Source organism: Phoxinus phoxinus (assembly GCF_949152265.1).
Source record: "Phoxinus phoxinus genome assembly, chromosome: 3".
Taxonomy (NCBI): domain Eukaryota; kingdom Metazoa; phylum Chordata; class Actinopteri; order Cypriniformes; family Leuciscidae; genus Phoxinus; species Phoxinus phoxinus.
Genome location: NC_136878.1, coordinates 45,623,979 through 45,636,990, shown reverse-complemented (window position 1 = coordinate 45,636,990; position 13,012 = coordinate 45,623,979). Strand labels below are relative to the sequence as shown.

General features: G+C 37.2%; 1 protein-coding gene across 1 annotated transcript in view; it reads right to left on the bottom strand.

The window, feature by feature from the left end:
• Positions 1-13,012, bottom strand: part of pappaa (pregnancy-associated plasma protein A, pappalysin 1a) — a 103,155-nt gene that overhangs the window by 46,160 nt on the left and 43,983 nt on the right. The window contains exons 12-14 of the mRNA XM_079606408.1: positions 4,007-4,114; positions 2,705-2,840; positions 2,376-2,589 (exon numbers count right to left, since the gene is read on the bottom strand). Of these exons, the coding sequence (XP_079462534.1) occupies positions 2,376-2,589; positions 2,705-2,840; positions 4,007-4,114 (458 nt within the window). The remainder of the gene's footprint in view (positions 1-2,375; positions 2,590-2,704; positions 2,841-4,006; positions 4,115-13,012) is intronic.

The following is a 13,012-nucleotide window of genomic DNA, read 5'->3' as shown; positions in this document are numbered from 1 at the left end:
AAAACATACACATAAAAGGTCACCTATAAAAAGTTATTTGACAACCCATTTACCCCGACAGCTTATTGTAAGCATTTGCTCAATTAATTTTTATCGGTACAAGATATCAAAGCACACGATGCAACGTTAAGATTTTGGCATTCAAAATTATATTAATATAATGCGGTATATAAACCACATGTTTACACGTGTTAAGCAAAGATTCCAAAACACTGCATTCTTGAGTTTACCATTGCTACTATTGGCCTAAATTCATCTTATTAGTTTGCAAATTAATTTATGGTACACCCATTAACCAGTGAGCCAAATCCCAGAGCCAAACACAGCCCTCTGAACACATTAAACTAATGCTTTAGTGGCATACAGAACTGAAAAGGGAAGGGACACATAAAACCAAACCATGTTAACGGCCCCTGTTGTTAAAAACAGTGTGAGCCGGGACATGGTGTTTCGTATCGGGCGGTATTACAGGGAATATGGTGGACAAAGATGACTCCATATTAAATACTGACTGATAAATATTGCAAGGTCTGAATATTCAGCATGCGTGCCTCTGAGCATTATCTGAAGAAAATCAACCACTCAATAAAGTACACTATGGACCTGAAGCAAATCAAACTGCTGTCGATACAGCGTCACTTTGCATTCAAAGGCCAGATTATTCATGGCCAACAAATTATTTTCTGCGTTAACTGAATGCAAATGGAACTCTTTCAAAATGACCTCATTCTATAAATCAAGCAAATTATGTTTATTGCACATTCTTACATGAGCTTCAGAACAGAATGGATGTATACAGAACGGAACTATATATACACGAGTCATTTTTGTTTTTGAGTTTATTTCTTTAGTTTTGTGTTTTGTTGTGTTTTTGTAGTATCCATATGGACTGTAAATGTGGCACAGCCAGATTAAAGTGAAGGTTATGCCTTGGAAACATTAGGAAACAATATAAAACAGATTATCTTAAGAGGTCATTTGAAACTTTTTTTTAAATACATAAAAATGTCATAATTTAGTTGTTCATGACCATATTCCAGCCTTTTTCTGACCAGTTAAACAGGCTGAGCAACAGTGCTGTGCTTGCTATTTGGCAGTGGGGCAGAAAAAATAAACTTGTTTTCCCTTTGAATTATGTTTATTTCTCATACTCCATTTTTCTTCTTGAATTAGGCATGTTTTGTTTTATGTGCCTGAAAACAAGATAGTATTTCACTTTTTTTCTCAAATATGTGTAGCTTACCTGTACATTGTGTACAGATACTTATTTTACCTAGAAAACAAGATAGAGAAGAATAGCACAAGGTCATTTTACTCTTAAAGGTAGTTCTGAGCAAGGCTGATTATGAATAAATGTGGGAGGTAATTTATATTAATGTGTTTGTGACATCAGAAACTTGAGGATTTCGAAACGTTCTGCCTTGGTTTCAGTGAATGCTCTTTTGGACTCGGGGGGAAAGTTTCGAGTTTTGAACGTTACAGTGAGACCAGGCAAAATGTATTTTCTCATAAAACTTCGTTTACATTCAAAACCAAATTCATCATTCAAGCTAAAATGTTTCAGATTTTCTTCATTGTGTTGGTTGGAGAAAGCCAACTGTTCTACTAGCCTATTTAAAATGATCCATTCATCCATCCAAATTTCGAGCTTTGAAAAACTACTAAACTAAAACTTAAAACTATTTCAAACTTAATACCTTAAACTTAAAATCTTCAAACTTAAAGCTGTTAAAATCTGGCTAGACTTTCTAAAGCCAAAATGAAAATTTGTCTACAAACTTTACCATCTAGTTTTACTCTCCATCACAAACTGCATAGATACTGATGAGTCACTGCAGGAAAACCTTATACACCCTTAAAAATATATATATATATATACTGATATATATATAATATATAGAACTTTAGGGTTCTTGATTCAATTAAAAAAATAATTTTATGGCAAAAAGGTTCTATGTAAGGAGAAATCGTCCCCTTGGAATGATAAGGTTCTATCTGACATTTTTGTAAAAATTTTGTTATTCACATATTCTTATTCTGTGACCACTTCTTTACATTATGTGATGTTGTTTTTTAAGTTGTGTACATTTTGGAACTTTTTATTTTCAAAAACTTTAAAGCTCAATATCTCAAAACCAGTCAGAATGCAGATAGAACCTTATAATTCCAAGGTGGCGAAATGTCTTAAATGACTGCAGAATAATACTTTCATAAATTTTTTTCAACTGTTTACAAGCTGTTTAATTCCTAAAATGAAATTAAACCTTAATCCATAAGATGACAGCACCTGACAAAACCTTTTAAGATCCTTTTCTTCTAAGAGCGTGAGAGGTCTATGAAAGCAGTGGTCTGACTCTGTAGGCCTTATAGCTCACCTCTGGCCCATGGGGTTGTATATTTCATTGCTCTGACAGCCGCTGATGGTGATTGGGTCAAAGAACTGGAAAGAGCGCAGGCCGACACCGGAGATGGCCACGAGATCGGAGCGGAACTTGAGGAGAATGGCTTTGGTGTGGTAGAAGGCCATGCTCAAGTCATGACTTACTGGGATGACCAGAGGATTGGTGCGGCAGCTCAAACGCCAGTCACCTGAACATTTCAGGGGAAGTAATAGACGTATTTAGCCAATTGCCAATATTAGAATCCAAGTCAAATAGTTGCACTCGCCAACAAAAAACAACAATGCAACGTCACCAGATCTCACCTAAGCTGTGGTTGTTCTCTTTGGTGTCGATCAGCTGGACTGTAATGTTGTACTGGGCTTGGTCGATGAAGCTCGTTCCATCCGCGGCTAAATGGATGATAACAGCCGCAGCAACCATAGGGTGTGAGAAATATGCCTGTTGGAGACAAGATCTGGTTTACATGTATGCAGAAGTCTTGTTCTAAACTGTAGTAACACTAAACTGTAGTAACTAACTGCGTGTTTAGGTTGAGACATGGGTCTAACCTTCAGAGAACCACTGTAGCAAAAGCACATCACATGTTTAAGGCAAGACACTACAGGCAAAAACATGTACTGGTCAATTTTTGGACTGGTTTGCTTCAATAACGTCTTCGTTCAGACTAGTGGAAAGAAAACATCCACACAAAAAAAAATGAAGAGTTTATTCTACTATAATGTATATATTTGCATCTGTAGATTTCAATTACAATACATATCTGTAAAGGTTTAAGCCACTTGCGTAGCACTTACTGTATACACCAAATATATACCGGTTGTATGGAGTGGTTTGTCCATATATAATTTTATTTCTAAAACACACAGTGGAAATGTGTTCATTTTCCTGCCTGTTGACTGTATTGTCAGCTTTATGGAATGATATAAAGAGATATCCAAAATCCCCAGTATAAAAACTCCAATATGACAATAAAAGTTGAACCTGGCTTTATCCAATGTTCAGACTTTTGTTCTAAAAATGTATGAATATTAGGGCATTTTTAATTGGATATTGCCTCATAATCAGACACAGTGTAATCATTCTTGGGAAAATCTCAATGGGAGTTGTGAAAAATATGATACACCAGTGTTTTGCCAGATGAGAAGTTTATCTATATATTATTTTTTACTCTTTTAATTCATTTTATAACTGTATCACATATATATATATATATCAATTCATTTTATAACCGTTTATAACTGTTAATTTCCCTTGCTTTTATTTTGATATTATTTTAACTCCTTGTGCAAAGCACTTTGAATTGCCATAGTGTATGAAATGTGCTACATAAATAAACTTGCCATGCCTAATTTTCATTTTTAAAACTTCTGATACAAAATTGTATGTCTTAATGTACGGTGATTCATTAACTGGGGAAGTATAGTAAAAACTTTTTTATAATTACACCTGTGGTGTCTTGCCTTAAAGCACTTAATACACCTTTATACCACAGCAGCTCACAGTCGGAAATGTATCAACTGCTTTGGCTTGAAGCATATTTACATTTGAAATTTCTCAACATGTCAAATACAATTATGATGATTAGAAGAAGAAAAAAATATCACCTTCAACCAGTAAAGGGGATACCAGGGAACACCATGATCCTGATCACATGGAAACCAGGCGTACTGAGACACTCCATCCGAGAGGTCAAACACCTTGGACTGGCATGTCTGGGGAGAGGAAACATAAAGAAAAACAGGAAATGGCATCAAAGCTTTTTTAACTTTCGTAAACGTTCAACGTGTCATTGTTTAGCTGTAGTGATAATCCAAACCAACATGCATGACGCAGAAAAACTGTGAAATAATATAACACCAGGAACACTACAGCAATAGAACGTAACTTCAACACAAGACCCTGAGCTGAGGAAGACAGAAGGCTTAAATACACCAGGAAGCCAATCAACAGAAACAGGAAACAGGTGAAACTAATGAGAAACCATGACGACGACTGGATGACTGGAACTCAGAGCGTCTGCTTTGTTCAGAAAAGGGCCTTAATTTGTTACAATGTTGCATTTTCTTCTTGGTTTGAGTCAGGCAACATTTCAAAGCGTACCGAAATGTGCTTATGCAAGTCACATGTGAGTAAAACTGTCCTCTTATTGGTAAGAGTTCACCTGTGTCATCCATCAAAATGGATCGAGTTAGCTCTGCGGGTTTATTGTGGCTTTACCTGTAGTAGTTGTTTTCTGCAGAGCTACTTTAAAGATGAAACTAATTTAATACTTGATCTTTACCATGGATCTGAATCAACACTGAACAATGACACTATTTATTTTAGAGTTGCTGTACAGCTAAAATGAACTCTGTTTAGATCATTGAATCATTTTCATGGTTAACCATATAAAGCTGCTTTGAAACAATCTGTATTATATAAAGTACTATAGAAATTAAGGTGACTTGACTTATCCTGATAAATTATATATATTTCAATATACTTAAAATGATATATATTATAATGCAATTAGAGCGGGAATCAGGGCTTCGTCGGGCCAGCCTTCTTGCAATTGCACAACATTGTAAGATTCTCAAGATTCTTAAAGGATAATTCCGGTATTTAACACCTTGAGTCTATATTGTAGTTTGTTTTGGATGAACAAGAGTGGTGGACAACATTTTTTTGACAATGGTTCCTCTCTCGAGTTTTTGACTATAAAAGAATTGGCCATGGACCCATTTAACATGGGAGTCAATGTGCATGTCCGAAAATGTCATTAAAACAGCCTTTAACATTATTTTTCAAAACTGTGCAACTCACCGAGTGATTAGTGATGTTAGTTGATGTTCCAGAAACAAAAAGTGTTGCGAAATACAGTTTCTGTCGTGTTTTATTCGTCATTTTGTAAAATCCCATTGTTGAAAAAATAGTTCCACTATAGCAAAATAAACGGATTGGAATCATATATTGCGACGATATATTGTTTATAATCATCAACGAACACCACTAACCACTCGGTGAGTTTAACAGATTTGTAAACGAACATCATTGGCTGTTTTAATGACATTTTCGGACATGCACATTGACTCCAATGTTAAATGGGTCCATGGCCAATTCTTTTATAGTCAAAAACTCGAGAGAGGAACCATTGTCAAAAAAAATTTGGCCACCACTCTTGTTCATCCAAAACAAACTACAATATAGACTCAAGGTGTTAAATACCGGAATTATCCTTTAAGGTTCTCAATCACAAAAACTATGAATTTTGCGTTATGAATTATGATACTGCTTGGTTCGTTGTTCCGTTAGGTCAGATTGCTTTCTCAGCTCAACCGAACCACTCCAGAGTATGTTTTCAACCGGGTTTGAGACCGCCTCGTTCACGCGATCTTGGAACAATAGTTTTGGTGCGGATCGGAACACGATTGCCATGTTCATTTACGCCTAAACGAACCAAACTAAGGGAGAAAACGCACCAGGTTCAGAAACAAATGGTGTGAAAACGACCAAACACAACACAGAGATGATGAAAACAAAGACTAAAAATAAACAAGACAGAGAACTAAACATGACCGTGACACATAGATGGCTTCGTCTTGACAAACTCTGCTCTTTTTTTCTCTCTACATGTTGGTAATGTTATACTGCTGGGAAAAAAAAATGTGGAAAAAAAATGTATGTAGTTTGCTGATTTTACAAAAGCTAGAATACAGGATACGGCATTTTAACGATTTTATTTATTTATTCATTTATTTATTTATGTTTTGGGGGCTTTCCCTGCAGTTCCCTAACAGTCTTGTTTATGCCTTTTTCTGTTTGTTACTCTGTTAATATGAAGGGCCAAAGACCAATTTAAGTGTATAGTCTTTAACACGTCTTGACGATTTGACTGGAAAGGAGGAAGCATGAGGCTGGTGTCAGTGTTGTTTGGTTAGAGACCTACTTTAGGTGAACAGCTCTAGAAAACAGTGTCTACTCTACAATACTCTGCATTGTGTAATGTTTTGAGAATACTGTGAAAGTGATTTTATTGAACCTCACTTAAAAAAGAGCTGTACACATCATGACATTAGACAAGGACACCATGTTTCGCCCAATCTCCTGACCATATGAAATATGACACATGTAATTGGAGACACTATGGAAACCACACGGAAAAATAATGAAGCATCTGACCAAGAGATCTGTTGATGTGTCATGTATGATCTGGTCCCTCAAGGAATAAAGCTATATTGCATTTCCAAGTATTGCAACAGCAGGTGGCACTTTTTTCCCTGAATGCACAGAATGCACTTTTTCCATGTATGTGCAAAGCAAAAAGCCTTCAAACCAATGGATAAACATCATACGCTAGTGTAATGGAAACCCTTTGTGGAAAAGATGTGTGCTTAATTGTATTGAATGTGCACATGTAGTTCAATTACTGTGTACATATGTTTTTACATTGTGCTTATATTGAAAAATACCTGCATGTAAAGACATATGTAATTCATTTCTATCAACCGATAATCGGTTTTACGTATTTTTCCCGATATTTAAGCATTTACCCATAATCGGGTATCGTTTGTGGGGTTTTTTTGTGTTTTTTGTTCAAACTGTTTGTTCAGTTCAGTGCTGTTGTTATAACTGTCAAAAACAGAAATAAAACAATAAATAAATAAATATCGGTTTAATATATTAGGTATTTTGGTATCGGTTATTACAATTAAAATGTAAAAAATCCATATCGGTCGATCTCTAATAATTGACCAATCCCCAAACCTGTCCTATCCTTACCCAGTATCCCACCTCAATAGCAGAAAAAGTGTTTTGCAATACATCAACACAATACGTAGATTGTACAAAACAAGTATATAGTAGTTAAAAAATCCATATCGGTCGATCTCTAATAATTGACCAATCCCCAAACCTGTCCTATCCTTACCAGTATCCCACCTCAATAGCAGAAAAAGTGTTTTGCAATACATCAACACAATACGTAGATTGTACAAAACAAGTATATAGTAGTTAATGACACCTATTATAAAGGTGAAACCAATATAATATTAATTAAATAAAAAGCCACTTAAGTGTACTTAACGAGAGTGCACTATGTTTATTAACACACTTAAGAAACTTTTAAAAAGCACACTATAATAATGTTCATTTTCATTTAAAGTACATTTTAAATTATTATGTCTTAATAATCTTTTTCCATTCCTTAGCAAGTACACAAGTGTTGACCAACATACTAAACCACATGTAAAGTACTTAAGTGCTGAAGAATGTTATTCAATTTTACATTTAAAGCTAAAATAATTGAAATGTACAAAAATGAAATTTAATCTTTATAAATGTATAAGTGCAAATTTACTTAAATACATGACATAAAAGTTTCAATAGAAATTACTATTTTAAAATATATTTTAGTTTACCATAAATGCCTGTTGGTACTTTCGGCAGTGCAGAAGTAAAACTGAAGTGAGTGCAAAAATCGCTCTAAAGTTTGGCAAATTGCATTTTAATATAAATTTAAACTGAAACATATTTTCATTTAAAGGGGTGGTTGATTATGATTTCACTTTTCTAACTGTAGTTAGTGTGTAATGTTGCTGTTTGATCATAAACAACATCTGCAAACCAACATTGCATTCAGTTCGCACTTAAGTCTATTCTAAAAAGTACTATTTTTTTTTTTTTAAGTATGCTAAAGTGTACTTGTTTTTCACAAGGGAAGGTACAACACTTTAGACTGGCTTCTGGGCTCATCCACGTGTACTTATCATTGATTTGATGAGATCATTGGAGTAACTGCTACCTATCAGTGGGTGGTGGAAGTCTCCCTGCGGATGCATAGCAGGCCTGTGACATCACTGTAAAACCACAACTCTACCGCCAGGAAAGGCCCACCAATAGCCCAGCATGAGGGGCTAAATAAACCAATAAAACAAATGATCTACAACTTATTGACTCAAACCACAGGTTACTGGAATGTGAGGACAGGCTGTAAATTATAAAAGGAGCTGGAAAAATCAACACTCATTGCTCGGAGCCGGTTGGGGAAAACCGATCTGAAGAAAAAAGTTAATTGAGATCTTTTGTGTGGTGAGGCCGGTCCTGTCAGTAAGGTGGATCACTGACAGCTGCAAAGTTCAACTCGGTGCGGTTTGCCAGGCCAGTCTCTGCGCTGTGATGTAATTGCGGATGTGTTTGTCACCACGTCCCACACCGTCTTATACAGAGCAGGCGACATGCGGAAAAATAGCACTTATTGCCCAGCAACTGGATGTTTCGATGTGAATTTAACTACAAGCAAACAACCTCAAGCGTTCACTCCTGAAAACAAAGTAAGCCTGGATGGTTTAATAATTGTGTCCAAGAGCTAATATGTACCAGCTGTGTAGTTTCCCCTTCCACCACCTTACTACAGACTCATATACACAGAACCACAGCCAAACCCCAAGATTTTGTTTGTAAATCACCACTTAAGATAAAAGGGAAATGGAGAAGAATCATTGGGAGCCACAGGGGGAGGCCGTCTCTCCTCAGACTGCAAGGGCAAAACTCGGCAAAAGTTCGGTTAAGGCTACACTGTCAGGTTCCATATGGACTCACTGGATTCCTAACAAACGTTCGGGAGAGACATGTTTATGCAGTCTGATCAATCAGTGCATGAACAAGCATATAAGCCACTGCTTACTTCTGTCCGACTTCCGGCATCCCTCCGCCACCACAACAAAAAACAATCAAGAAGTCGTAGTTGGTGCTCCGGGCTCGGGTGGAGTCTTGAGCTCGAACCCTCCATCATGGACATCAAGCCAAATACATATACCGTACCTCTTCTTCATTAAAAATAGCATGAAAGTGAACTAGGGGTGGGCAATTTAACGATTTTATGTGGTGATCGATCTTAAAGACGTCCACAATCTACTTTTTTTGGTGAATAATAAAGATTGTGATCTTTTTTGTCTTCATAATAATGCTAAAATACAGCAATGACCGCCTACTGGATGGCTTTGCTGAGTGGCCAAATTATATCATGTGTCTCTAACATGTGTCTTTCATGCGTGATGACGCATTTGAAAAACAATTTAACAGCTGTGGGATGAACCAAATTTTGGGTTCGATTTTGGCTTCCAACGATTATGAAAGCATGATAATCAAGATAAAATGATCATTGTACCGCATGCCGTTTCTTTCCTTTTAAGCAGTGTGCTTTCTCCCGTCCTTAAAAGCCTAAACTTAACATCCAGATCAGTCGAATCATGTAACGTGACTGTCGAAAAAATGCAGTCTTCTGTGGGACATGCTTTATTTTAAAAAGTGTTATCAAAAGCGTATTAAACTGCAAAAGAGACTGATCAACACGAAAGAGCAAAGTATATTTGGGGTTTCAGGAATGCCTAAATGATCAAATATATGCAGAAATATGTCAAAATGTATGTCTTGGCAAGTATTTACAGTCAGTTATGTCTTGAGCGGATGAATAGTTGGGAAAGAAATCGGATATGTGTCATTATATTAGATCCATGCATTCGGTCTTAAAGCCGTTAAATGTTAAACAAAAGACAAAATCACTCACTGCTCTTGACTGAATAACTTTAGTATTTTAATAAGAATCAATGTATATTTAATGACTATTTTGACAACTGATTGTTTAATGCAATACTGCGTCATTGGCTTGTTCCAGTCTGGAAATTCTTGATAGTACATCTCAAAATTGGGATTCAGTAATTCAGATTGTGGATCGTGATTGTTTGTTATAAGATCGTGATATGTCATTTTGGGAAGATCTTCCATCCCTAATGTGAACTAAGCCAATGATTCAGGCCAGTCAAAGTTCACCAGTGTCCATGTTTGCTGCACCAAAAGAGAGCATGTTTTTAACAGTCCTTCAGAAAAGATGTGGACATCCAACAGGTGTTCTCTGCAAAGGTAAAACAAAGTGCTCAGTCACCGCAAACCTCAATTCTCAGAGGAACCCACGCTTCTCGGTGCAGCAAAAACACATTCAGCTGTGCGGCCTGGCAACAAATCAGCCCCTGGATCACTTCACTAAAGGATTAGTTTGCAGATTTGCAACCAGCTTTGTATTGTTACACTGTCGGTAGTATTTATAAAGAAAGAAAATACACTCTTGTTCTGTGTTGCCTGGACCCTGATATCCCCATTTGCCAGCAAAAGTCTATCGGATGACACGAAATGCATAATGTTGCTTTTGTTGAACTTTTGTTAAAACTACAGATCGAACTTCCGCATTTTTGTATTTCCGCCAAAGATCAACAAAGAGTCGGCTCCAAAATCAAAAGTGCAGTATGGGTGTTGAAGTTTTAGGCAAAAAAAAAAATGAACAAAACATCTTACTCTGTTTTCTCTAGTCATGTAGAAGTGAGTTTCTACTGCATAGACAGACACTTTCATTAAAGCCCATCTTGCCAGCGGTGAATTCCCCCTTTAACAGTGCGGCTTAAATGAACCAGAAACTGTTTTTTAGGTATTAAGTGTCATTTTGTCTTTGAGCAAACATGCATTTTTTGAGGGGGAAATCATTTATTTTGCAAGATGCCTCAAAGGAGAAGCATTTCCCTCGATCTGCTGCAAGGTGATATGCATGAAAAGTGCAACTGAGCGCTATTGCTAACTATTTACAAATGAGCCACTTTTGGCTTCTTGAGTCACAGTGAACATTTACGGGCATTTTGTCTTTGTTTTCCAAAAGCTTAAAGACTTTCAACTCTACTATTGCTAAATAACTTTCCTCTGCACACACACAAACCATTTCAAGGGAAATGAATGTTTCTTATTTGGAATCTATTTGCATATTTGCTTGTTTATTTTCCCTGCCCACATTGGATAAACTTGAACTTGTTTTTCCAGCAAAATTGGGACAAATAAGACGAGGCTTTGCCAACTAGCCAATTAACATCTGCAAGCTATTTATTGAGAGACCTTTGTGAGATTCAAACCACCATCCCAACATCATGAGGGAACCCTGCGCAACATTCGCCATGTGAGATAACATCCTTCGTTAGCCATGCAGCAAGCCTCAAAGATCTGCCACAAAAGTGCTCACAGAATAAGGGAAATGTGTTGGGAGTGCAACCTCAGCCATATCAACTTCTCCCAGATGGTTTATGACAGCACTGATCTCATAACTGGGACTACACTGTAAAAAAAATTGCTGCGATTATTTAGCACAACTTAAAATCCAACATTGTTTCAACTTTAAAAAGTATGTGTTCAAGCTTGACTTAAAATATTAAGTTTAGTTAACTTAAGTTTAGTTTGGTTAAGTTGGATATTTAAGTTATCTCAACAAATTTCAACTAATCGCAGCCACATTTTTTACAGTGTAGGACTGCACCGGGTACGGCTTCGTCTAGGGTGTCAGGCCTGAAGCATTGGCTCTTGCCTCTGTGGGCAAACAAGGAAAATGTGTGGTTGGCCAATGGCTTCCCAAGAGCACTCCGTCTGTGAGCTAACTCCACATCACATAAACAGCCCTAGTTCAACAGGCTTCCAAAAACCCTGACATGTTAACAGCCAGCAGTGTAAATGGAGGTTGCCTTTTAAAGTCCAGTCTTTAATGGGGAAACCATCTGGAATAATTGAAGCAGGAGAAGACTCAACAGTATATGGCAAATCATTACATGTATGCATCTGGCGGACACTTTTATCCGTCGCATTTAATGAATGCATTCTATCATTACATGCATTCCCTGGGAATCGAACCGATGACCTTGGCATTCCTAGCGCCATGCTCTACTGGTTGAGCTACAGGAATCAATGGCGCCTTTTTTAGTTGCACTGAGATGACTGCACAAAGTTATCTTGCCACATTACAGCAATCAAAGCATTGCTGAAGACGATTAGTGACCCAGCAAGAAATGGGCGTGACTCATCTGACCCTCCCACCTTGCAAGACCTTGCCAGCGTTTTGCGGTAGAGTCTGTTCACACGCAGACTCCAGCAGCACAATGCTCTCCTGTATGCCGTCATTACGCCTCCAGGGCAATGGCGTTTGCGTCAGCGCTCGTTGAGGAACATGGGCGCCTTAGGGATCAGCTGGCTGCATTATGTGACCTCGCTATGCTAACATGTGCTTACTTACTGTTAACTGGTGAATTCCCCTTAGGACCAGCGTCAGCTAAAAGCAGAATCCTAATGGTGCCACTACATGAACAAGATGTTCTGTTCGAGCATTATTACAGCGGAGTCCCATTTGTGCTTGGCCAGGTGTAAGAAGTACCTCAAATGATCCCGGTAGCAGTTTGCCCAGGAGACAGGTAAAATTAGGAGCAGGTAATTATTGAAATAATTCAGCAGTAATTCCGATGCTCGATTAGCTGGTCTGTGTAACAACCCGAAGACTTTCTTCCTATGCTTTCAAACACACACTGTTGTATTTAAGAAACATGTTCTATATATAAAAGCAACTGTAAACACTTGCCAAATTATAGTTGTTTTTACGTCATTGTGAGTAGCACACACACATTGCATGCATTATATTATATTATTATGCAAAATGGGGATGTGCCCGTACCTGAATGCCCTATTCAGAAAGGCACAAATAATGCCATCAAAATGAATGATAAATGGAAAAATAAATCAAGTTCAAATCGAATGTACGCATTTTTATCTTTTATTAA